The sequence below is a fragment of the Carlito syrichta genome, unplaced genomic scaffold, assembly GCF_000164805.1.
Source record: "Carlito syrichta isolate Samal-C Ts95f unplaced genomic scaffold, Tarsius_syrichta-2.0.1 Scaffold314772, whole genome shotgun sequence".
NCBI classification, from domain to species: domain Eukaryota; kingdom Metazoa; phylum Chordata; class Mammalia; order Primates; family Tarsiidae; genus Carlito; species Carlito syrichta.
The window spans coordinates 467,219-494,735 of NW_007258868.1; the positions used below are offsets into that span (position 1 = coordinate 467,219).

The 27,517-nt window shown below is 38.0% G+C and overlaps 1 protein-coding gene across 1 annotated transcript in view; it reads right to left on the bottom strand.

Moving 5' to 3' along the window:
• GUCY2C (guanylate cyclase 2C) overlaps window positions 1-27,517 on the bottom strand; it is an 80,438-nt gene that overhangs the window by 23,332 nt on the left and 29,589 nt on the right. The window contains exons 11-19 of the mRNA XM_008071877.1: window positions 23,159-23,240; window positions 19,879-19,984; window positions 16,148-16,210; window positions 15,424-15,495; window positions 14,864-14,968; window positions 7,313-7,399; window positions 5,453-5,585; window positions 3,386-3,523; window positions 2,304-2,392 (exon numbers count right to left, since the gene is read on the bottom strand). Coding sequence (XP_008070068.1) covers window positions 2,304-2,392; window positions 3,386-3,523; window positions 5,453-5,585; window positions 7,313-7,399; window positions 14,864-14,968; window positions 15,424-15,495; window positions 16,148-16,210; window positions 19,879-19,984; window positions 23,159-23,240 — 875 coding nt within the window. The remainder of the gene's footprint in view (window positions 1-2,303; window positions 2,393-3,385; window positions 3,524-5,452; window positions 5,586-7,312; window positions 7,400-14,863; window positions 14,969-15,423; window positions 15,496-16,147; window positions 16,211-19,878; window positions 19,985-23,158; window positions 23,241-27,517) is intronic.

The window sequence follows — 27,517 nt, forward strand, 5'->3', positions numbered from 1 at the left end:
CATATGGAAAAACTTCAGGACGTTGGTCTAGGCAAAAATTATATGACTAAGACTCAAAAACATAGGCAACCAAAATAAAAAATAGATAAATGGGACTATTTAAACTAAAAGTTTCACACAGCAAAGGAAACAGTCAACAGAATAAAAAGACAACCTGTTGAATGGGAGAAAATATTTTCAAAACTATTCATTTGACAAGGGTGATTATTCCAGAATACACAAGGAACTCAACAGTACAAAAAACATAAACAGACAAACAAAAAACTCATTAAAAAGTAGGCAAAGGTCATGAATAGATATTTCTCAAAAAAAGACATACAATAACCAATAGATATATGAAAAAATGTTCAACATCACTGATCATCAGGAAAAATGCAAATCAAAACGACAATGAGATATCATCTTACCTCAGAACAATTATTATTAAAAGGGAAACAATAACAGAAGCTGATGAGGATGGGGAGAAAAGGAACTCTTACACACTGTTAGTAGGAATGTAAATTAGTACAGTCACTATGAAAAACAGTATGGAGATTTGTCAAAAAACTTAAGATAGAACTACCATGTAATCTGGTAATCTCATGACTGGTATTTATTCAAGGAAAAATAAATCAGTTTATCAAAGGGATACCTACACTTTCATGTTTATTTCAACACTGTTCACAATAGCAAAGGTATAGAATCAACCTATCAGTAGATGAATCAATAAAATATGGGATATAAGCACACTGCAATATTATTCAGCCATAAAAACAATGAAACCAAACCATTTGCAGCAACATGGATGGAACTGGAGGTCATTATGTTAAGTGAAATAAGCTAGACACAGAAAGACAAATATCATGTTTTCTGGAGGTAGGGAGCAGAATGAGAGATACCAGAGACTAGTAAGAGTATATATGTGGTGATGGTGGTGGGAAGGGTGGAGGATGAAGAGAAGTTACTTAATGGGTGCAAACATACAATTAGATAGAATAAATAAGTTCTAATTTTCAATAGCAGAGTAGGGTGACTTTAATTAACAACAGCGTGGTGAGTATTTCAAAGTAACCAAAAGAGAGAACTTGAAATGTTTCCAACATAGCAACATGACAAACACTTGAGGTGATGGATATCCTAAATACCCTGCCTACTCAGTACACATTCTATGTATGTGACAAAATATCACATATACCCTGTAAATATGTACAAATATTACACATAATATAAAATAGAATGAATCTACCCAAAAGAACAGAGGCTGTCATATAAGAAAAGACACCTGCACCCGCATGTTCATCGTAGCACAATTCACAGTTGCAAAGATGTGAAATCAACCCAAATGCCCATCAACCAATCAGTGGATAATGAAAATGTCATATATATATATATACACTGTGGCATACTATTCAGCTATCAAAAGGAATGAAATAATGTCTTTTGCAGCAACTTGGATGGAATTGGAGAACATCATTCTAAGTGAACTGAGGAACAGAAAACTAAACACATGTTCTCACTTGTAAGTGGGAACTAAATAAGGATATGCAAAGACATAGAGAATGGTATAATGGGCACTGGAGACACAAAAGGGAGAGGAGAGGAAGGGGTGGAGAGATTAAAAAGATCACCTATTGTGTACTATGTGCACAAATGGGGGTTGGTGGGTCCACTTAAAGCCCAGACTTCTTCACCACTGTGCAATGCAACCATGTAACCAAAAACTATTTGTACACCTTAAAGCTATTGAAATAAATAAACAAGTAAATAAATGATAAAAAATTGAGAATGAGATATATGCTTTAGAAGCCAGCTCTTTTCTGAGTTGAGGAGAAGGAAAAGGGCATGGGAAATATGGTAGGCTGAGGATGTTTCCCAAAGACACATCTGTGTTCTAATCCCTGGAACGTGTGACTGTTACCTTACTTGGAAAAAGGGCCTTTGCAAATGCAACTGAGTTAAGGATCTTGAGATGGGGTGATTATTCTGGATTATCTGAATGGGCCCAAATGTAATCACACGTGACCTAATAAGAGAGAGGGAGGGAGAATAGACAGAAGAGAAGGTGTGACCAAGAGGCAAAGATTGGACTGTGTGACTACAAGCCAAGCAATGTCAACAGCCACCAGAAGCTTCTGGAAGAGATAAGGAATGAATTAACTCTCCCCTTAGAGCCTCTGGAGGGAGCGTGACCTTGCTAAGAACTTGATTTTGGACTTCTGACCTCCAGAATTGTAACTGAATACATTTTGTTGTTTTAAGCCATTAAATTTATGGCAATTTGTTACAACAGGTCAAATAAATGAATACAGTGAGGATTTACTTACTTCTAGCTCTTTTTCCTCTGCTGTTTCCAGGAATAGATCTGGGCGGAATGGTTTTGTTCCTTTGGAATTTTCCACTCTGAAAATCTTCTCTGATTGGATAAGAATAATTTAAATTACAGGGAAGAAAAAGCATGAAGAAATTGTGGAGGACATCTGAAAATAACTATAAGCCTTCTCTTAATAAGAACTAAGATATGTATGTTGTTCTGCTACAGTGACTCTGAATTGATTCACCCCTCTGGATGGTCCTTAGCACTGTGAGAGTGTTGCAGAGTCAAAGCAAAGACCTAGTATAAAAGTGTTGACTGAATGAGGAACCTGGTGGAGGGGTGTCAACCCACTTATAAGCAGGGGGTTTTCTTAGAGTTAAGCTACTGACCTTTAAATCTCAACTTAGACAATACTGCCTTCAGTAGGCTTCCTCTGTTCATACTTCAGCCCTATTCTCTCTATATCCCTTAGTCACCCTCCCCTACCTCCTCCAGACAGTTAAGAGCTAGCACATAATAAATGCTCAATAAGTGGGAAATGTATAGATAGAATGAAGCATTTCCCCCTAGGAGGACATGTAAAGACTATAGATCTTCTCTTAGTAAGACTTAAAATATGTATGCTGTCCCACTATAAAGATCTAGTTCAGGTGTTAGGCAAGCACATTATCTTATTGGAATCAGAAGCCACTTGGAAGACTGAGGTGGAAGAATCGCCTGAGCTCAGCAGGTCGAGGCTGCAGTGGCCATGAGTGTGCCACTGCACTCCAGCCTAGGTGACAGAGTGAGACTCTTACTCAAAAAAAAAAAAAAAAAAAAAAAAAAAGGAAAGAGGAGAATTTTAAGGGAAGATTCTTAACAGTAATACTGACAATAATAGTGCCTGGCAGTGTACATTGTCTTACACTTTTCCAAGCAGTCTAACATTTAATCTTTCTAATACCCCTGTATAATATATAACGCAGATGAGAGGTCATTACTCTTGTAGATGAGAGAATTGTGATGTAGTCCCAAACAGGTTAGGGTCTCAGGGAGCCTAGAATGCATGTTGGCCAGTTCCTGGCGGGCGAAGATGAAGGGGTTCAGACTTACCATTCCGGTCCCGGCAGCTCAGTGTGTAGAAGGTTTCTCTCCGCAGGATGATCTCCTGGGCGATGATCCCAAAGCTGTACACATCTCCTTTCTGAGAGATGCTGGCTTGGCGGAGGTGCTCTGGAGCCGTCCACAGGTCTATACATTCAGACATTGAGTTTGCAAAGTTCAGGGGAGTAAGTGGATCACAGGTCTTCAACCTGCTTTTGTTCTTTGAGTCCTTACACCAGCCACACTGAATATGAGTGGTCGGAAGAGTTTATGTTCATACTGGTGATAGAAGGTGGAGCATACACCTTTTAGACTGACTATGAAGTGCCAGATCATATGGCCATATGGTGTCTAAAACTGCAAGGACTATTGTCTTGAAAACCCTCAGGGTCCACCTAGAATGGGGTCTGGTGTGTAGTAAGCTCTCAGTAAATACATGTTGAAGAATGTAGTTGGCTATAAGAGGTTGAGGAATTTAGTTGCTTATGGGACATAGAGAATGAACCCATGAAAGCCCTTATAAAAAAATAAATATAAATTATATGTAGATTAAATATTTTTAATCACATTTTATTTAAATTATTTAATTTATTATTTACTGCATACATTTAAAATTATATATTTACTAAAAGAAGATAAAGATGGCACATTAAAACCAAAAGACTCCCATTTATTTTTCTAGGCATAAGTTAGTGGCAGCCTTTAAGTCAGCCTGCAGGGGTGTTTTCTTTGATTCCCACTGGATTCTCAAAAGAACAATGCTTATGATTTACCCACATTTTACTTTCATCCCTGCCACCCTCTAATGCTTTACACCTAGTCCACTTCACACAAGTGCAGTGCTCCTGTGGTCTGTGTCTAGCTCCTACGGATGCTTGGGTTTGGCACCCTGTCACATATTTTATTTATCGTACAATTAATTTTCCTTCAACCTCTTTTGGAAGTGTTTTGGGACCACCTGGCTCCTTGTAAATGTTTTAAGACTCCTATCACCAGCAGTTTCAATGAAAAATGTAGAGTCATGTTGATAGATACAATGGTATGTTTATGATGAGGCACGTTTTCCTTATTTGGTTCTCCATCCAAATGTACTTTGGCTCTTTGAATTTATGTCTTGTAAATTTTTGTGGCTTGTGATTCATATACAATTGATACAAAGGTTATAGCAAAAGGTAAGTAAATCTACTTAGGCTAAAACTTCAGGCACCTGACACCACAGATAGGTAAGTATAACTGAATGATGTATAGAAGGACAGGATTTGAACTACAATTAATCTGATACACAGTAGGTCTTCAACAATAATTTATTGATTGAGTCCAATATCATATAATGTTTGATGTGATGGTGGAAGGAGGGGCAGAACTGTGATTTCTCTTTTATTAAAGAAAAACTACAGGATTGCAAAATAGAAATCGAATTCAATCTTTAAATTTAGGTAGTGTTTTGAGGCAACATGACTGCTAGATTTCTGAGGCTGTTTAACTGTGAGTTATATAGTAAAGAACAGGGTAAAGATTTAGCATTTTTTCCTTATGTTACCTTTTTATGACCCTCCACTACAATCGTGAATTCAATAAGTACGAATATATTTTACAAATAAGAGTTTTTTCTGGATTATTTCTTATTACCACAGATAAATGAATGATGTCTAGAATGGGAAATGGGTCTTTTGCTTTGTACTCTACCCTCCTGGGCAAATATCTTAGCCTCTCTGAATTTCAGTTCTATCTTTTATAAAGGAAAAGGTCAGACCAGATGATTTCTAAAGTCTCTTTCTGCTCTCTCTCTCGATATATATCTTTGACCCAGCTGAGCTTCCACACACCAGTAAGCTCTTTACAATTACTCAGTGATGTCAAGGGACACACAGCTGAAGGAAATTCATAGAGGGTCTTAGTTTAATTCAAGAAGCACTCTTTGATTGACAAGTGTGAAGTAATGAAGAATGAGCCAGCTGTTGCCTCTTGTGGCTTTAAGTATTTCTCTTCTGATCAGTATCACCATTTCCTGAGCACTCTACATGGGCTTGAAAAAAATCAAGTGGGAAACTAGTAAACATTTCATTCATTACAGACCTTTTTTTGGAGGTATTATGGAATTGCAGCCAAAGTCAGTGATCTTCACCACCATTCTACTGTCCACAACACAGTTGGTGGATTTCAGACGACCATGGACTTCTGTCTTACTGGAATGCAGATATGACATCCCCTGTAAATTTTCAGAAAGACAAAGACATGTGAGACTTGGGCTGCTTGATTCTTTTAAAGAAAGAAGTGATATCCTGAAGCCATTTCAGCATGCGGGTAGTCAGACTATCAGGTTTTAAATTTAGTGCCATTAATTTTACTTTTAAAATATTGTTGAAGTCCTAATTTTTGCCTACACACTGTATCTAGTTTTGAGGTCTGTTTAAATGACAGAGTGAAAAGGGAATTGTCTAAAAACTCTGGTTAAGTAGATATATGTAATGTGAGGCAAAGGGTTGATTTTATTTTTAAATGTTTCTGCTTACCACTTATTTGGTCTGTGACCCTGAGTATGTCCTTGGTCCTCTGCTACTTCATTTAGAAAATACAAATAATAAGGTCTTGCCTTTCTGAAGGGAGGGGCTAGGCTAGATTATTTCCTAAAATCAAATTGGTTTCATTCTGTTTTGAAATAGAATATTTAATTCACTCTGTTTTGAAAGCAGAAGCCCATTTTGGCCAGAGTGCTTCCCTCTGCTGGCCAGAGTTGTCACAGAGAAACTGATTTTCAGCCTGGATTACAAGAGTAAAACGTTTGTGGCAAATAGATTATTGTAACGTTTTTTGAACTAATTCTGAGCTGCTGTGACTTTCAGGTTGTTTACAACTGTATCCAACAGCTCACTCTCAGAACCAACTTTTATTCATTCTTGAATGAGGCCCTGGTTACTATTGTAATACTTTGTTTTTATGTCATGGCTTGGTATATACATGTCCAAATGTAATAATGCTTCGTGCAAGACAGTTGCCTGTACTTAATCTTTTCTCTTATAAAGTTGAAGATTCAGTTGTCTTCCTTGATTTCTGGCAAATCTATGAAAAGTGTCTCCTAGGCCGGGCACTGTGGCTCACGACTGCCCAGAACTTTGGGAGGCCGAGGTGAAAGCCATGGGTTCAAGACCAATCTGGGTAACTTGGCCAGACCTCAGCTCTATAATACATAATTTAAAAAAATTATCTGGGTATGGTGGCACATGCCTGTAGTCCCAGCTACTTGGAAGACTGAGGAGGAAGGATCACCTGAGCCCAGTAGCTGGACGCTGGGGTGGCCATGGGTGTGCCACTGCACTCCAACCTGGGCAAGAGAGTGAGACTTCGACTCAAAAAAAAAAAAAAAAAGACTGAGTTCTTTGACTGGGTATGGTGATTCAAGCCTGTAATACCAGCACTTTGGGAAACCGAGGTGAGGGATTGCCTGAGCCCACGGGTTCGAGAACAGCCTGGGCAACTTGGCAAGACCTCATCTCTACAATAAATTGAAAAATTAGCTGGGCATGGTAGTGTGCACCTGTAGTTCTGGCTACTTGGAAGGTTGAGGTGGAAGGATTGCGGGAGCCCAGCAGACTGATGCTGGGGTGGCCATGAGTGTGCCACTGCACTCCAGCCTGGGCGACAGAGTGAGACTCCAATTAAAAAAAAAAAAAAAGAAAATGTGTGACCTATATCTATAATACAAAGAATATAATAATAAAAATAATAACCAATGTAATTTTGTACTTGTACCATGCCTTGCTATAAGCACATGCATTATTTCCTAAAATCTACACAACAACCCTATGACACAGTTACTGTTATTATTATGATTTTACAGTTGAAAGAACCAGTGCACAAAAGGTTGAGTAATTTGTTAGAACTATTTTCTCATATTTAATTTTCATAATTTTTTTTTGAGTGTTGTGGGTCTTTTACCTTGGCAATGTCATACAAGACAGAGATCTTAAACTCCCAATCCATGAATGTACCATCAGGGTAGGAAATTGTGTCATTTAAGACTTCCTGAATAGAAGGGGGAAAAAAAGATGAGTTGTTGCAAGGAAAGATATTGTGGAGAGACTGTTATGAGCTAAATAATGAAATCATGAGGCCTTTGTTGGAAGCCGGCTGTGGAGGCCCTCCTGAGTGTTAGGGATCCAGGCAGGCTGCGGACCCTGAGACCACCAGGTTGAGTTCAGGAGCTGAAGGCCCATTCCCTCCTCCCTTCTTTGTTGTTTGGCATGATCCACTAGCAGGGACTTTGATGATCTAAGCATGAAGTTCTGAGAGTATGACAGGCATGGCTGACTCTAGGGATCCATTGTTCCCTTTTCTCACAGACTGTGGTTTCGGCTTTAAACTTAACATAATTCAAACTCAGGTCACATTTGGGAGCCTTATATATGATACAAGCTCTTTATGAGATTTAAAAGTATATTTGTAGAATTAGTATATACATTTAGAGATCTGTTTCCAGCTTTAGATGGTATAGATGATTATCTAGAGTTACCAGAAATGGCCCAGCACAAACTTTGGACTGGGCCACATTCCTAAGGGCCCAGCATGTAACTTGGACTGGGCTACATTCTTTTAAACTGGTTTTTAGCTACAATTAGTGTAGGTTTTTTCTATTTATTATAGAAATTGAATTTATTTTATTCATAGAAAGTATCATAGACTAGGTTATGCTACATCAGTAAATTATGTTAGTTCAAGCATGATCAAACATGATATTTTGAGGTTTAATAGGAATACAGCTAATTTTAGAAATTTCATTGTTCCCATTTTCTACTAATTGCGGTTTTGGCTTTAGTACAATTTACAGTTTGTATTTGGGTTTTATTTAGAAGCTTTATTGCTGATGATCAGTTTTATATCTTAGGATTAGGAATTAGAAACTTTTATAGAAATTAAGATAGATACATAGGATTTTAGAATAGCCATTTTGTTAAGAGATTATAATCAATTGTTCCTGGAAATGGCCCAGCATGATCTTTGGACTGGGCCACATTCTTTAGGAACTGGTTTGAGCTATAATTAACAGTTTCTATAGTATAGGTAAAATTAGCACAGAATAGAAAGGTATTAGGATTTAAGTTAGTCATTAGGTGTTGTGTATGCATAAGCTTTAGAAGTTATTGATTATTAGAATATTATGATGTTGGAGTTGTTGTATTGTTTTTGAGGAACATTAGCCAAGCATAAGGAACAGCCAAGAATAATATTGGGATTGTCCTTACTCATGCTTGAGGAAATACCTGGTGGGTGGGGGATGCCCCTCATCCACCTGGCTTTGTGTTCACATGAAAATCTTGTGATGTGACTTGTGAAAATTTGGGATAAAAGACTTGCGGCTTGTCCCATTAAATGGCTTCTGCACTAGACAGAGTCCAGTCTCTTTCTTTTCCCCCCCTTTTTCTTTCTTTCTCTTTATCTCTCCAGAATAATCGCTGGCGCTGCCACACCTTCCATGGACCCCCTAAATCTCTCTGCAGGGGCTGGCCCCCTGCAGACCTTGAGATCAGGAACATACTGGAACTCCATTGTCCTGATTTTCATAAACACCAGTTTCTTTTCTTTTCCACATAAGAAGCATTGGGTGGCTTTTGCCACAAGATGAGCAGGAGATACCCATAGCACCCCAAATTTAGTTATTGCATCAGACGGGGGTAAAGGAGTGAGCAGCTTTTGCCTGGAAAGTGGGCTGGTCTATCTCATCCAAATTGAATTCATATTTTTGAGGAGGGAATTGCGATAAGAAAATTCCTTATGTTTCCACTCACATTATCAGTTCGTAGTCATTAGCCTAATGGCTCTAATTTTTTTTTTTACGTTTATTGAGTTCTCTGTCAATAAGAGAGATCTTGAAGAGATCTAAGAGAAATCTTGTGTGACCTGTATGACCTGGAATTTTATTTTATTTGAGAAAGCAGGATTTATTGAGAGGACAGAAAAACTCCCACAGTGGGAGGGGACCCCAGGGGGTTGCCCATGACCTGGAATTTTAAAAATCACTATTTTAACATGATGATGGTTTTATCAAGGTACAGGGTTTTAGTTAAGCTAATATGTAACTGTTCTTCACAGTGAAACTCTGAAACAGGACTTGAACTGATAACAATAGTTTCTTATTTGTGGGAGAAGTCCAATTTGACCTTTAGTTTTAACTCAGGCAGTGTACCAAGAATTTCCAAGGAAGGGGCTAAAGTCCTTACTCATTTCAGACAAGGCAGGCTGGGCTGTGGGTACGAGGCCAAGTCAAGAGCAGACAGACTCCCTTTCTACCTTTTCCCTCCTTTAGTTCACCATTCACCCATCCTACCATGTTCTCATCTGCCAAATTGTGAAAACTGTATTATTCTGTTTGATGGTGAGATAGATGCCTATTTATTTCAGAAAATGTGAAAAAATTGCAAAATATAAAAAATAAACCTCCATTGTTGCACCATCTAATCTATTCTCATTGTGGTATTTCCTTCTAGTCTTCTTTAATGTAGATATATAAAGTATATGTGATTGACAATATTTTTTTCACTTATAGAATTAACCACAACCGATGCAATATAGTTAGCCTTTACTCAGATTTTAGTATAAATCATGCTAACTTTGTTAAATGTTAAATTAATTTGGAGTATGTTCATGTTTCTGTTTAACTTTAGAATAGTTTTTGCATAGATAATGAAAAATATTCATTGGGGTTTAGAAGAATTAAGCTGAATCTGATATCTATGTATGAAAATTATAATTTCTTCTGTTGTTGTAATATAATAAGAAAAGCATTTATTTGGTCGTCATCCCTGGTTCCTAGTACAGAGCTCCTAAACTAAAAGCCTTGTAATTTCCTGAGTGAGAGGGGTGAGACAAGCTTTTTGTTACTCACAATAAACTCCTTTCATACATATCTGAGTTATGCTAATGAGATGACTCTTGGTGGGCCCCTATATAACTGCAGGAAGAAAAAATCATATGATTAGAGAGGAGGAACTTTTGGTCTCATCTTTCCCCCTCCACATCCAGGGAGAGAAAAAGGGCTGGAGATTGAGCCTATCACCAAAGGCCAATGATTTAATCAGTCTTACCTACATATTAGAGTCTCAGTAAATCATCCTAAGCAAAATGGTTAAGAGAATTTCCAGATTGGTGAACATATCCATGTTCCAGGAGGATGGGTCACCCCACCTCCACAAGGACAGAAGCTCCTATGACTGGAACTCTTTATCTGACTGCTCATATGTATCCTTTATAATAGATTTTAGGATACACAGGTATTAGTAAGTGAACTGTTTTCCCTGAATTCTGTGAGTCATTCTTACAAATGGTCAAACCCAAGGACAAGGTTGTGGCAACTCCTGGTTTATAGCTGATTGGTCAGATATTTGGGAGACCTGGAACTTGCAATTAGTTATGGGTTGAGAGCAGTCTTGTGAGATTGAGCCCTTAACCTGTGTGGTCTGATGCTAACTCTAGGTAGTTATTGTCAGAATTGAATTAAACCAGTTGGTGTCCAGAGAGTTGGAGAATTGACTGTTGATGTGGAAAAATATCATATATTTGTTGTCAAAAGTGTGATTGAAACTGGTTCAGAATTGGCCTACTTAAATTTTTAATTTTTGAGTCAGATTTTTATGATTATATTGTTGCTGAAATTTTTCCTTTTTTTTTATAATCGATATTTTTTATTTTGATATTGTGGGATACAGTCAAGGGTTAGGTATACAAATATGCTTCATTCAGGCCCTCTTGTTGATAATTGGTGTCTCCCCATCTCCAGCCAGATGTTTACTACCATTAGTCCCATCTACCCCCCATAGTTTCCCAACACTATCAGTCATTTTCTTATAGTAGTGCATTGGATGATCAAGGTCCACTATATGAGTGAGAATATGTGGTACTCAGATCTTTGTTTCTGTGAGAGGTCACTTAGTATTATAGACTCTAGCTCCATCCAGGTTGCTGCAAAATTCATGATTTTGGGTTTTTTTTTTTTACGGCAGCATAGTATTCCATCGTGTATATGTACCACATTTTTTAAATCCAGTCCTCTTTTGATGGACAGTGTGGTTGGTTCCAGGTTCTTGCTATTGTGAACAATGCTGCAATAAACATTCGCGTGCAGGTATCTTTTTTATAGAATGATTTGAGTTCTTCAGGGTATATTCCCAGTAGGGGGATTGCAGGATCATATGGGAGGTTGATGTTTCGAGCTTTTAGGAATCGCCACACTGCTTTCCACAGAGGTTGCACTAGTTTACACTCCCACCAACAGTGTAGAAGTGTTCCCTTTTTGCCACATCCTCTCCAACAACTATTATTTTCTGAGTTATTGATAATTGCCTTTCTTACTGGAGTTAGGTGGTATCTCAGTGTGGTTTTGATTTGCATCTCCCTGATGATTAGTGAGGTTGAGCATTTCTTCATGTGTCTGTTGGCTGCTCGGATGTCTTCCTTTGTGAAGTGTTTGTTCATATCTTTTGCCCACTTTATAATGGGGTTGTTTGTTTTTTTCTTTTCAGCACATTTGAGTTCCTTGTAGATCCAGGATGTTAAGCCTTTGTCAGACCTGGAGTTGGCAAATACTTTTTCCCAGTCTGTAGGCTGTCTCCCTGCTCTATTGATGGTTTCTTTGGCTTTGTAGAAGCTTGTCAGTTTAATGAGGTCTCACTTGTCTATCTTATCCCTTATGGCCTGTGGGTTTCGAGTTTTGTTCAGGAATTGGACGCCAGTTCCAATTTCCATGAGGGTATGTCCTTCATTTTCTAAGGTTCTTATGGTTTGAGGTTTTATATTTAGGTCCCTGATCCATTTGGAGTTAATTTTTGTATATGGGGATAGGTAGGGGTCCTGTTTCAATCTTCTGCATGTGGTCAGCCAGTTTTCCCAGCATCATTAACTGAATAGGTTCTCCTCTCCCCAGTGATAGGTGGTGGAGGCTTTGTTGAAGATGAGTTGGTTGAGAAATTGAGGTCTTGCCTCTGGAATCTCAATTCTATTCCATTGGTCTATATGACTGTTCCTATACCAATACCAAGCTGTTTTGATGATTGTAGCTTTATAGTAAAGTTTGAAGTCTGGTAATGTGATCCCACCTGCTTTGTTTTTTTGCTGAGGATTGTTCTGGCTATTCTTGGTCGTTTGTGTTTCCATATGAATTCCTGTGTTGTTTTTTCTAGGTCTGAGAAGAATATTGCTGGTCATTTGATAGGTATTGCATTGAATCTGTAGATTGCCTTAGGTAAGATGGTCATCTTCACAATGTTGATTCTTCCAATCCATGAGCATGGGATATTTTTCCACTTGTTTGTGTCATCTTTGATTTCTTTGAGCAGAGTTTTGTAGTTTTCATTGTAAAGGTCTTTCACGTCTCTGGTTAGGAAGATGCCAAGGTATTTCATTTTTGTGTGTGGCTATTTTGAATAGAATTGTGCTTCTTATTTGGGTTTCTGTTTGTTTATTATTGGTGTAAAGAAATGCGATTGTCTTTTGCACATTTATTTTATATCCTGAGACTTTGCCGAAGGCCTTTATCAGTGTAAGGAGGTTTTTGACAGATTCTCTTGGGTTTTCAAGGTATACAATCATGTCATCTGCAAAGAGAGATAACTTGACTTCCTCTTTTCCTATTTGGATACCCCTGATTGCCTTCTCTTCTCTGATTGCTCTAGCCAGGACTTCCAATACTATATTGAACAGGAGGGGTGAGAGTGGGCATCCTTGTCTTGTTCCAGTTTTCAGGGGAAATGGTTCCAATTTTTGTCCATTTAGGAGTATGCTGACTGTGGAAATTTTGCCTTCTTAAACGTTACAATGTAATAGTCAAAGTATTCTTTCACGATTGAAAACATCTTTTCACTGCTTTTTTATTCTCAAATTCGCATGTTTACTTTAAAAATCATAATTAGAAGTGAAAGGATTGTGTGTTTTAATATAAACACACTCATGGGTGCATTTTAAAACTCTATCCTATTTTATTTGTTTTAAAATGATAGATATTTAAATGTTTTCCTTCCTTATATCATAGTTATTCTTCTGAATTTGCATTGAATTCTTGAATTATTTATTATTTTTTAAGAGCTTCTACCTGTCCTTTTGGCTCCATCATCCTCCTTGATCTTAATTCTCTTGGGCAAGCCTCCTGTTCAAGTCTCACTACAACATTCCGTTATCCTAATCCCTCAGGGACCTGCTTTCCCTTCTTCTGTACAACAAATGAACTCTCCCAAAGATGTTAAATATAGTTGATAGATAGTTCAATGTGTCACTTTTTCCTTGTACCACTGTTACATTTTCACAGGAGTTAAAACCAGGGAATAACCCTTAGATGATAACATAACAAGCATGCCTTTAAATAAAAGAAACAATTTTAAAAAGAGAGATAACACTTAGGGTTATGATTTTTTTCTTTGAGATTTGAGTTTATACCATACATTTTGAAAGCTAGTGTTCTTGCTTTTTTTTAAAAAAATGGAAGCTTATTGAAAAATTAAAGATATCCAAGTAGTTAGTTTTTAAACAAATTATTATTTATAAATTGTATTGAATATACATATTTGGACATCTCTGAAATTGTCAGGGCTTCTATTGACCCCAATCTTAGGATTCTGGCTTTGTTAAGGGCAAGGACATGAGGTTATTAAGAGGTTCTGAGTTTGAATATAGTCCAACATCAGGGTGAAACACATCCTAGTTTGCTTGGGCCAGTTGCAGTTTATGTCTGCTGTTCCAACATAATTATTATAGTATACTCTTCACTCTCAAGGTATTCTGATTAATTAAAGGATCATGGTACCCAAAGGTGTATGAAAAGCTGAAAGCCCTCTCAGTACATGTTCAAGGTAAGGTGAACATATTTTAATGCTATTACACCATTGTCTCGGACTCTTTCCCGTTCTTGCCCTTTCCCCATTCCAGTCCTGTTTCTGCCTGACCCCTCATTTTGAGTTTTGTTTATGAACTACACTTGCCCTTCTGAACTGTGGAATCATTTGATATTCCTGTCTTAACTCTTGGTTTTTCTCATGAACTTGACTTAGCCCGGTCTTAATTCTGTCTGCTCTGGACTTGCTCAGCCAAAATACTTGCCCTCATCTGGCAGCTCCTGGGCTGTTCTCAGTCCCTCACAAGACAGAGTAGGGTAGGAATTTAGACAGTAGCAGAACCAGGATTTAGGAACAAGTCTTCTAATGCTTATTTGGTGCTATCATAATGATCATCCATTTTTCTTTTAACACAAAAGCAAGAATTCATGTAAAACAAAATGTTATTTGGATGTGATTACTCACTTTTCTACTTATGTTCTCCATCCCCCCGTCTCTTATCCTTTTCTGAATAATTTTTGGTTTGTTTGTAGAGATATCAGAGAACTGATTGATAAAATCAGTTTGAAAAGCATGTGGCACATGCTTACTGGTTGGATATTTTAAAAGTTTCGCAGAATACTTTTTATATATTTGACCATGTAGGAAATTGGAAATGACCACAATTTCTTACCCGGAGAGATCCTCTCTCACAGTATTCAATCACCCCAAAAATCGTGCTATCAAGCTTCACTGTGCCGTAGAACTTGGTCAAGTTGTAATAGTCAATCTGAAGCAACTAGAAGAACATATTTGTTTATAAAGCAAGTAAGCCAGAAAGGAGTATTAGAATAAAAATTAACATGCCATTAAAGTGTGTTTTAGATATTTGGGAAGACATATTGCTCTTAATAAATTGAATATCAGTACCCGTTTCTTGTTATATATTACATCTTGCTCAGCAGTCTTCCCTTTGTCATCAAGGAGACTTGAATATAAACTTTGACTACTTTCAAATAACCTCAGGGCCATACTCTGTGAAACACTAGTAGATTTTCAAAATGTTTTACACCATCAAACCTCTCTCCATTATCTTATAGTAGAATTTTCAATAAAAATCATAGTTATTTATTTATTGGCCTGAGGCTTTCTCTGTCAGCATCTACAACTGCACTTTAGTCCACCAGGGACCTTAGTGTTTTAGAAAAACTAAGTAAAGCTATTTTTCAGGGGTTTGAAGTCAGGAACACATACCTTGTTCAAGTCTATCTTCTGTTTCTCAGTGAGATTACCATCATTGTGCTTGAGATCTTTGAGAATCACTCGCTGCAGAATCAGTTGAATAAAGGAGATGTTGTAGTGTAATGTTATGTACATACTATAGTAATTTGTTTGCATGTCTCACTAGACTGTAAGCTTTTGATAGCAGTGACAATATTTAGTTGGTATTTATAACCCTGGTGCCTAGAACAGGGGATATAGTAAATTCAGGTTTCGATATTTCTTCAAGAATGATTAAATGTAATGGAAGGAAAGATGGGAAGTAAGAAAGGAAGGAAGATTGGAAAGGAAGGAAGAAAGGAAGGAAGGAAAAAAGGGAGGAAGGAAGGAAGAAAGCAGGGAGGGAAGAAAGGAGAGATGGAGGGAAGGGAGAAAAACCCTTATATGGGATTTCTCAGCAATGAACTAAAATATAATACTAGGGTTGCTGTGACTGCTTTATCTTTTCTGTTTCCTTTTTCTTCCTAACTCCACACTTCCCCAAAATTCTATTTGTATTTCATTTTCCCCAGGATTGTGAGTTTTGTAAGCCTTGAAGCAGAGCCCTGCCCATGTCTATGAAGTTTCAAGAATAGCCCCTGGGAGCAACCTGGGCACCCCCACTACCACAATGCCAACATCAGGAACTGGGTCAATGAAGGGTCAGAAGACCCAGAACATACCCCGACTAAGAGTTCAGAGAAGTGAGGGAGGTCACCTTTTTGTCGTATTTGCACTGTCGTAGGCTCTGGATTGTATCTCTTCTCTTGTCATCATCGATCTGGCACAAGAAAAGTCTAAATTATTCCAGAAGCTCTGTATCTTGTCCCATCCACTGCCAGTCACAGGCTGACAGGCTCTTCCAGGTGGGCTGTATCTGTTGTTTGCTCAACAGCGTGCTGGGCAGACTTCCAGAAAAACTGTTATAATTGACTTGTCTTTCCCTCTCCTTCCTCACCTGCGCACTCTAACAACATCTTTGTTCCAAGTATTTACCACTCTCATGCTTAATTCTGGCTTTCCTCCCTTGCTCCTGTGGCCCTATTTCAAACAGAGGTTTTCTTTTCTCCTTCTCCCCTATTCCCTTTTTAGTGGGGAATTGTTGCTGGTAGCTACAGACAGATGCTCTTAGAGAAGGATGCTGTGCATTTGAGTGGAAAATTCATGCCTAATGGCCCAAGTAGGAATGCAAAGGAGGAAAGCAGGCCAGGTGTCCTAGGGGAGCAGTCCCATCAGCTCTGAGTTGCCAGATCATCTGGCTTGTTAAAATAAGCTGGCAGTAAAGATTTTATGTGCTATTTCAAGATACTATATGTCAGCAAGTAATTTTTAAAATGTTACGTACTGAACAAAACACACACACACACACACACACACACACACACACACACACACACTCACACCCCTGCAGGCTAGATATAGCTTTTGGCCTGGTAGTTCTGGTCTGAAGACAGAGAAAAGGTTGGGAACAATTGCATCGTTCAATTTGATTCTCACAAAAACCTGTGATGCATTACTATCTTTGTTAAATTTTATCTTATAAGGTCATTTTGAAGTGTGAGTGAAATAACGACACAATGCAGATTAGTGTCAGTTCCCTTCACTTCTCTGCTCATTTAACAAACGAGATATAGAAGCGTTAGATGGCATTCAATGTCAAATAAGAAAAGAGTGGCAGAACCTGAACTTGTTAAACATTCTTTCTACTGTTTCAGGCTTTGATGAGTCCACTTAAACTTGTTGAACATCAGCTCCTTACTGTGCTAGTAACTCATAGGGATACTTGGGGATCAAATGAGACAGAGTTTGTGAAATTTTCTTGCTAGTGAAAAGACTTCTCTTTTTATTCTCAAATGAGTCATCTCCATCTTTATCATTCTTTTTCTCTGTTACTCTATCCCTTTGACATTCTGGGCGTCTTCTTTGGAATATTCTTTGGTCTGGTTTTCTGACGCTTCCTGTTTGGGTACTGGGGTGTTTGACTATTATATTGTCCCTTAATCTTGCTTTCTTATTTCTGCCTCAGTGAATATCCAGAATTTGAGCCACTGCCTGTCTGGTTCAGTGGTATTTTCCTCTCGGGCTGACAATGGCTACCTTGGGTTTTCTCCATGTCCTCCCTGGCGCATAGCACTTGGTGACCTCTCTGTACAGCCAATTCCTGGTCCACTTGCTTCCATCCTGTCTGAAACTCAGAGTAACAATGATACCTCTGTGCTCCAAGACATTTCTAGCTTCCCTCCTGTGAGTTTACTGTCCTGTAGACCTATTCCTTAACCAGGTAAGTGGCTAATCTGATGAATTATCTAAGAAAAATTCTGTACTCATAAAACTTCTGTACAAGAAACCAACAAAGGATACATGGGTTACACGTCTAGGATTATTTGCATTGTAAGGAGCACACAGAGGCACAATGTTTTAGACTTAAATATATATTAATCAAATATATATATTAATCATATATGTATTAGTCAAATATATATTAACCCAATATATATATATATGCATATATGTAATATGGTGTTGGAGGCAGTGGGAAAATGTTTGAGGGATGAAACCAAGGCTTGACTTGGACGTGAGCAAGGTGGAGTATGTAGGAGCCCATCTGAGTGTGGTACAGAGACAGAGGAGCACACACTGCTTCTAAAGGTCTCCTCTCCTCTTCCTGGTGTTAAATTTAATAAGCAGGAGATCATTGGCCTGAGGTTTTCTCCGTATTTTAAGTTCCTACATAACAAACACAACCTAACTTAGTACACAAACAAAGATCTAATTGAGAAGTAACTAATAGCCAGGTTTCAGCCAATCACAGGCAGCCAAATGAACAAATCATGCCTAAATAAAGACACATGCCTCGCAGTAGCCAATCAAGTAATGTGTGTACTTTACCTTCCCATACAACCTATAAAATCTCATTGCCCATCCTGCGGAGTGAAGCTTTCAGACTCTCTTTTGGTTTTGAGTGCTACACTATTCAATTTTTGCTAAAGTACGTTTTGTTTAATCTGCTAAAGCTTTTCTTTTAACACTAGCTACTTCCAATTGGTCATTTAGGTCAAAAAAGTCTTTCTTTGGAAATTCAATAGTGTTATGACCATTTATACCTTACTGTGAATTACTGCACGATTGATTTCATCCTGATACCTGCCTGCAATAGATGGGTTTTTGTGGATAGAATTTTTGAGTGTGAGGTTCAGAGTGCAACAGGAAGGTCACTCTGGGGCATGATGGATTTCTGAAGGTAAGGTTCATTTAAAGCCACGGGATCTGAGTCATTTGAAGGCAGCATGCAGGACTTGGGGAGGAGTATCAAGAGCCGGTAGAGCGGCTCCAAAGACAAACCTGACCCATTCTGCAGTCTTACTCCTACTGATTTTAGGCAGGAAGGCATCTCAAATCACTATGACTTGTCTTGCTCTTTGCTGAATAGAGAGGCCTCTGCTGATATTTGCCCATATTCACCCTCAGCCAGGAAATCTCAGCAGCCAATAATAACTTACTCCCATTTGCTGCAGTTAGTGCTGGACCCTATCAGCTTCGCCCTACTCTGAGAAAGTCCATGAATCCGCTCTTCCAGTGGAGGTTCTGGGTCTCCATATCCTCTTAATACGCTTTGGTATAAAAATTCTGATAATTCTATGGTATATGGCAAGTGTTAGGATCTTATGCCTTATGATTAGTCTGGGCTCCAGCTGTAGCTATGCTTCTGGAATTCCAGCCCTATTACTTCACAGGGCTCAGGGACATGGGTACATGACATGGGTTTATGTCTGGTGTAATAAGTGCTTAGTAAGTTTTAGCTAGTATTATGCGTAGTAATAGTACTCACTAGTTGTATGAAACCCTGCACTGTTTCTTAATCCTTTGTCCTTCAGTTTCCTCATAGGTAAAATTGTGATTGTAAAGCTTAACTCATGGATTCGTTGTGAGGCTTAATGCTGAACTTGCGAGACAACACAGGTCCAGCACTAACTGCAGCAAATGGGAGTTAGTTATTATTGGCTGCTGAGATTTCCTGGCTGAGGGTGAATATGGGCAAATATCAGCAGAAGCCTATCTATTCAGCAAAGAACAAGACAAGTCATAGACTGTTAGTATGGGAAGGTTAGTATCCAAGGTTTAGGGGAACTCAAATGCCCTACACATTCCTACATCCTTTACATGACAAATTATCAATATGTGTATTTCTCTTCTGGGTCAGATGCAAAGAATGAGAACATACCATATATCAGCCTCTGCCGATGTGTACAATAGATCAACTAACTGACATTTAGGGCAATGGAGAATCAAGGAAAAGGTAGGAAGCTGAAAATTAGAAAACATGGAAGTCCTGCATTCTAGAACAAACTATTCCAGGCACAAGCAAATGTGCCTGCTTGGCACATTTCATACCATGCACCAAATACCTGGCAAATTGCACAACTGTTCAACAGATAAGGTAAACTTTACCTTCAGGCTAACATGATTGGTCTCGTTGGTCTCCAGAGGAAAGATATTTTCAGGAGGAATGTGGGACCATTTTTTCTGACGAAGTTCATTGTCTTTTTTATATTTTCTGTGAAAGGAATAGAACCAGTCAATAGGGTTGTATTAGTACCTAAGCCATTCAGGTTCTATACTCTGGAAGAAATTTAGAACCCTGGTGATCTTAGATACAGATGTGTAGCAAGGAAAGGTAGCCCAACTATGGAACACCATGTGCTCCAAACTGACAAATGCTGGCCATCAGTGGACCTGCAAGGATGTCTGATGGGTTTTTATATTTTTTCTTTTCATTTCACTTCCCTGGTCCTTTACTAAAGCAATCCTTAACTCTGATAAGGAATCTGAACTGATGACATAGAAAGAATGAAGAAAAACAGAGGAAAAAAATTTTAAACTGATGACCTTGAGAAGCAAAATGTTAATTTTTAAACTACTGGAGAATACACCAGATTCCTTAATAAGCCAATTTCTGTTATGTATTTAGCTTTTAAATATCTATGTATATGTTTAAAGAAAATGGAAAAATACAGAGAAAACGTGACAACATGTATCCCAATGTGCAAAATGTTAAAATTTGTAATTGTTTTCTTTGGGTAGTATAGGTGAAGCAGAATTCTTTCAGCACTACAGATATTGGCAAATTGCTTCCCAAAGTGGTGGTATCAACTTACCTTCCCATCTTGAGAATTCCCATTTTCTATATTCTTGACATTTGGTATTGCTAAACTTTATTTTTTTTTAGAAGTTTTGCTTTTTATTTTATTTTATTTTGTGAGTTGGAGTCTCACTCTGTCATCTGGGTTGGAGTGCAGGGCTCAGGCGATCCTTCTGTCTCAGCCTTCCATGTGGCCAGAACTACAGGCACATGCTACCACACCCAGTTAATTTTTTGATCTATTGTAGAGATGAGGTCTTGCTATGTTGTCCAAGCTAGTCTCGAACCCGTGGGCTCAGACAGTCCTCTCACCTTGGCCTCCCAAAGTGCTGGGATTATAGGCTTGAACCACTGCACCTGGCCACTTCTTTTTTTTAACCTTTGTGATGTAAGTGAAATAGTGTTTCGTTGTTGCTTACTTTGCATTTTCTTGAGAGATTATCTTTTAAAATATTTTCTAACTATTTAAAATAATACAGGGAATCATAGATTATATAGAATTGTCCATGAATAATTTTGCCCATTTTTCCTATTGCATAATTTTCTTTTTCTTACCCTTATTAACTTACACAAGTTCCTTATATATTCTGAAAAATAAGTCCTTTGTCCTTTTGTTTTGCAAATGCCTTCTTCTAGTTTATTGCTTCTTTTAACTTTGTTGTGTGGAAAGTTTTGGTTTTCTCTTGGCATATTTATATATATTTGTCTATGACTTTTCCGTTTGTATCTTGACTAATAAGTACTTTCCTAACCTCAGATAATAAAGTCTTTTTCTCTTAATTTCTTCTAATTTTTGAAGTTTGATTTTCACATGTAGGTCTTTCACGTTTAAAACTCCACATGGAGTGGACTGTGTCTTTGTGTATTGTTTCAGTTAGGTTTTAATTTTATTTTTTTGCATATGGAAAGCCTACTGTTCCAACATCATTTTCTAACTGACTAATGTCATCTCTGTCATATTTCAAGTTCCCATACTTGCTTGTGTCTGATCCTGGAATTAATATTCTTTTCCATTGACCTATCTGTTCCTGAGTTTGCCTTTACTTTTCAGTTATTTTACAAACTCATATTTCATCTTCTAGGTCATGCCTTTCTCAATGCCCCCTAAACAGAAATTATCATTCTCTTCCTAGGCTTCCATATAATTCTGAGTATTCTTTTATTAAATACATGTAAAATACCATATTACTGACCCATTAATAGGACCCTTAGGCCTGGAGGCAAGTAGAATGAATATCAGGATCTTGAAGGTTCCCAGGTGCTCTGCTCTGTACTCAGGAGACTCTTGGGACTCAACAGAGCCAAATGTCTTTCATATTGAATTAGGGCATCCCATAAATTGTTTTTTACTTTGCTTGCCTAGTCTGTTCTAATGGAAAACTACACTTGTCTGCCAGGTTGTCTCATGGACACATCATTGCTCTGCCCATTAGGATGTCCTATCTCTGCCCTCTATTCTTAGAGGCAATGGAAATAAACCTGTTACTGTCTTTTTACTTGTGATTTACCCCATCTTAAGGTTATTCCCATTTGGACTTGGTTTCTGAAGGAGATTTTGGTTTCTGCTTACTCTTGGCTAAATGGTTACCACATACTGTAGAACACCTCCTACATTTCTGAGCACTATAGTTACAGGAGCCAAGCATTGCTATCAGACTGAAGAAAACAGCCTACTTCCTTTCCTGAGAAAACGTCAACCAGCCTGTGGCAGGCTGGGCACTGAGAAAGTATAGTGATACACAGAGAAAATTATTGCCTGGTTTAATTAGGAAATGCAGGTGAACCTGGTAATATAATAAGAATAGAAAGTTTTGTGTTTAACATACACAAGAGGTAGTGGGGTATTTACTCACACTTGTTTATATACTCAACAAATATTTCTTAGTACATACTGTATCTCTGGCTAGGCACTTGGCATACCCAAGTTGAGTAGAAAAATCAGAGAACTGATGGTAGAGCCTGCGTTCTAGTTCTAGCCCAACCCACTACCTGGTGATAAGACTTTAGAGAAGCTATTTGGCATTCTGAATTTTCTTTACCCATGTTAAAATAGAAGATTTGGAATAGATTATTTCTAAAACCTCTTCCAGCCTTTATAAATATCATGCAATATAATAATTTTGAAATTTACTCCTTACCAATAAAACAGCAAAAATAACTATTTTCATTTATGTGTAATGATCAGTATATGGTAGCTTCTATACACAATCCATTTCCAAGCCTCATGACAGCTCAAATGATGGCATTGAAGGCAAGTAACCTGTTGAAGTTGCTAAGTGACATGCTTAAGACTACACAACTAATCAGTCATGGAACTGGGATTTGTGTTTGGAATCTCTTACTCCAAAGCCTGAATCTATCCCCTCAGTATGATTAAGATGATTCCCATTTGGACTTAGTTTGGTTTTTGATGCAGAATGTCTTTGATATGCCCTTGATATGGTCTTTAATGCAGAATGTCTTCTTTATATTAGATCAGCCTAGAGACCTCTTTGCGAATAAATATTATGATCAATGGAGAGCAGACCTTTCCCCCTTTCTCTCCTTGTCTTTCTGGATAATGAGCACAGGCAGAGAGGTGGGTGGTACCTGAGCACTAGGAGAGCGATGAGCAGGAGCAACACCACAGTTCCAGTGAGGGTGAAGACTGCAATCATCAGGATCTGAGGGCCTGCGGAAGGCAAGACAGTGAATGATGTGCCAGTGAGAAACTTGGGTGAGAGAACGAAAGTATTTCCATCATTCTGGAGTACAGTGTAATTTGAAGAAGGAAAAAGGGAGACTCCTTTTAAAAAATGTTTGTTTTCTCTTAATTTGCAATACATGTCCCGTGTCCCCAGTCTTTGAAAATTGTCTGGCATGTGCCCAGGGACAGTGGTTTAATTTCAGCTGTCTTTGTATTTTTTCTGTTTACTATGAATCACCAAATTCTTACAAGAACATGAAGTTGCGTTTTTTTTGAATTGGAGTCTCACTCTGTCACCCAGACTGGAGGGCAGTGGCCGCTCCCGGCCACCGCAGCCTCGATCTGCTGGGCTCCGGCAGGCCTTCCGCCTCAGCTTTCCGAGTAGCTGGAACTACAGGCACGTGCTACCACGCCTGGCTAGTTTTTTTATTTATTGTAGAGATGAGGTCTCGCCAAGTTGCCTGGGCGGGTCTTGAACCCACGGGCTCAGGCAATCCACTCACCTCAGCCTCCCAAGGCACGGGATTACTGGCTGAGCCACTGAGTCCAGCTGAAATAGCTTTTAACATGGAACATTTTGGTAGTAGAAGTCTACCTGGAGTCCTTGAAACCAATATGCCTAAGAAGGATTCATAGAGGAAGAGACAGCTATTTTTGAAGGCAGAGCACTCATTGGAAGAAAAGTGAGTCAGTGTAGAATATTAAATGACCGTTTTGCATGCTGGTTCTTTCTAAGTTCTCCTAAGTTATGGAGGAAAGCCAATGAAGAATGTGATTTTGCTAATTAAAGCACTAGTGTGTGAACACTAGTGGAAATGTGTAGATATGAAGTAAGTTGAGAGACTTTCAACAGAGTAAATGGAATCCAAAATGTGGACCCAACCCAAGCAAGCACGGAAGCAGAATCTGAGTATGTAAGGGAAGACACCTAGATTGAGAAGGACAACAACAGTAATCAAACTGTACAAGAAAGTCATGGTTCATATGTGCCACAATGAATCCCTATTAGAACAGGACTAATGTAGGTTCAAGAAGAAAATACGAAATGGTTTCAAGCAATAGACAGAATGTGTAAGAAGTTGGGACCTGGTAGGAATAGCGTGAAGAAAGTATGTTTCCTTTACTTGCAACAGCAAAAAGAAAAAAACAAGAGACCCAGTAAGAAACTCTAGGGGAAAATGTTCAAGGAAGGCATAGTTCAAAAATAAAGCAAAGTAAAACATGGCCGAATTTTGAGAATTGGGTGCTAAAGAAAAGGAACAAGACTCCATTTTATTTTGTGTAGTGCAAAAAAAAGGGTGACATTGGAGCTGTTTAAAAAGAAATGTTCTCACAGTATATTATTTATCTTTTATAAATAATATGCACATAATGATAATGCAAGTGTTTACTGGTTTTCAGTTTATAGAATCAACTTACAGGTAAGAGACAAAGGTCTTTATTATGGTTACCAGATAAATACTATCAACCTTGACACATTAAAGAAAAATACAGAAAAAAAGAAGAAGAATGCAGGAGAATTTAGGAGCTGGAAAGGAGGTAGAAGAAAGAATTGGGGTACTAACATCTTCACCCTACAAAGTGGGGGAACAAGACATCTTATATACAGTTGATGGAGCAACAGTAGAAGCTCATGCATATTAATTAAAATGAACAAGACATCCAATAAATATACTACAAAAAAGACAACTAGATTGGGAAGAAGTGAGCAAGAAAAAGGCTAGTGAAGATGAACAAAATCTTCACTTGTCAGTAAAAAAATAGATAACATCTGAAGCTTATAAATCAAGAAATAGAAGCATATTCTTCAGAGGTATGCAAAAAACTAAAAGCAGAAATTGACTGAGAGAACCAGGAGTGTGCAGAAGTGGGACCAGGCACACTCACCTTCCATTATGAACATATCTACTACTGGGTTTTAAAATCATGTGTGAATTTTTCTTTGCTGAAATGTAACTAATGCAGGTATCCCTGAAAAGGAGATACTAAGACCTCTTTATAAAAGCAGCACCCCAAAGCTTCATGCTGTGTTCTATATCATAGTGCCATAATATAAGCTCCTGGGGGCATGGTCCTGTCCTACTTTTTCACTCTTGTTCATCCTTATACCTTTAACATCCAGCACAAGACCTGGTATAAGGTAAGATATCAATTTTAAAAATGGCTGAATAAAAAATAGTGGGATAAAAACTTGACCCTGCTCATCTTGCTGTCAGAGAAGAGGCAAGAAAAAGTGGCCAAACATCAAACTACATAAATAAACATATATAGAAAGACCCCTGTGCCATTAAATTTATCTCATGTCACATATATTTTTAAACCATGTTGTCTCATCACACTTTTTTTTTTTACGATCTAACCATTTTTTCCCCCTGAGGTAGAGGGTCTAACTTGGAATAACTACTGCAACACTTTTCTATACAGGCTGAATTTGAAGGATTTATGCTCTTCTAACATGTGACTTTGTCTCTGTCTAGTTACTATCTTGTTTTGTCGCTCAGGGGAATCTACCAATAGTGAAAATGTGAGCTTTGGATTTCTACTTTCATCTGGGCAGAAATAAATTTAAATCTTGGAGTTGAACTTGTATTAGGGGCACATTTGACTTTGATGAAGTCTGTTGGTTACTACAATCACGACTTCCATCACTACCATCACCATTGCTACTACAATCACATCCCCAACCCCAGACCAAAATTAAAAAAAAAAAATACAGTCTCAACAGTGTAGATGCTTCTACTCACCAATCTACTAACATTGACACACATCCCCTTGACCAGAGCATGAATTGGAGGGAATATAATGCATCCCTCAGCCCATCTCAATTCTTATATACCTCCCACAGTATGAACATCTCACTGCACTAGATATAATTATGATATTAGCATATGGCATCTAAATAGACTATATGCTATTTAAATACAGTAGCTTTTAATTCGACATACTTTTCAGTTCTGCTTATTAGAAAAATTGCAGGATCACATTCTAAGTTCTAAGGTTAAGCTTCTGCTGCCTTCTGGTGGCTACTATAGTTATAACATTCTATTTTAACTCATCCAGTGAATAAGAATGAGTTTATAACCCCAAGATCATATGATATTATACTGGAAGGAACCTGTTAAACTTCCTGATCTAACAGGGGAAGAAACTCACACTTATAGAAGAAAAATAGATGGACTGATATTAACATAGTATGGATTAGGGCTGAAGTCCAGAGCAGAAATATATTCAGTTCTGTTGTCATTCATTCATTCATTCCAAAGCACTGTGCAGGAGCAAAGAAATATGAATAAACTATGGACCTTAAACTTATAAAATGTACAGCATAAAAAGATGTGTAAACAAATGTATGATGTAAGTACTATACTAGAAATTGGATAGAGTAAGAGCTTGTCTTGGGATGCTAAGAAAAAGCTTAGAAAAGGTGAGATTCAAGTTCAATCTTGAAGATGAGCGGATGTTTAACAATTAGATGTTTAAAGAGTGATAAATTCTAGTCAGAGGGAATAGCATAAATGACACAGTGGCTTAAAGTTGCGTGACTCTAAGGAAGTGGGAGGAAGTTGAGAGAGAGAGAAGAAAGGATTTCAAGTAAGTTAAAGACGAGGCAGCAGAAGTAGGGAGATGATGGACATTTTGTACTGTATTAAGTCACTTGGACTTTTTTCTGTAGGTGAAGTCGAGTTGCCAATCGAAGTGTTAGTTCATGCCTGCAGTGACATGAATGAATTGGTGCTTTCATTCTAGTAGCAGTGTAAGTTGGGATGGAGGTGGCTGGACTAATGCAGGAAGTCAGTTGGGCATCATGGTTGTAATACAGGAAGGAGGTGATGAGGGCTTGGATAAGGCCAGGAACTAAAGCTACATCACACATTGCTGTTTCTCAGGTGCTTAGAACATGGTCTAACGTTAAGTAAGTCTTTGTTAAATGAATGAAAGGACAGTGATAGTGTAATTGACAGGTGAAATGTTCTGCTAGTTGACAGCAATGTACACAGATAAAAGACCTGTGATGTATAATTTATTTTAAAGATTGAGTTGCTTCATTTGTAAAGTTTAGAGCTAAATGCAGTAACAGTTACATCATAAAATGATCGGACTGATTGAGTTTTTTAGTGAACTGAAAATGAAGTGAAGTTGCCCAGGATCATACAATGTCCCTGTAGTATATAATATGAATACTTCATGTGCTCTTTAAGGAGGTAATGAGGGCTCTCTCAAAAATTATTCTTTGAGAAATTCAGCACTTTACAAATCGCAGA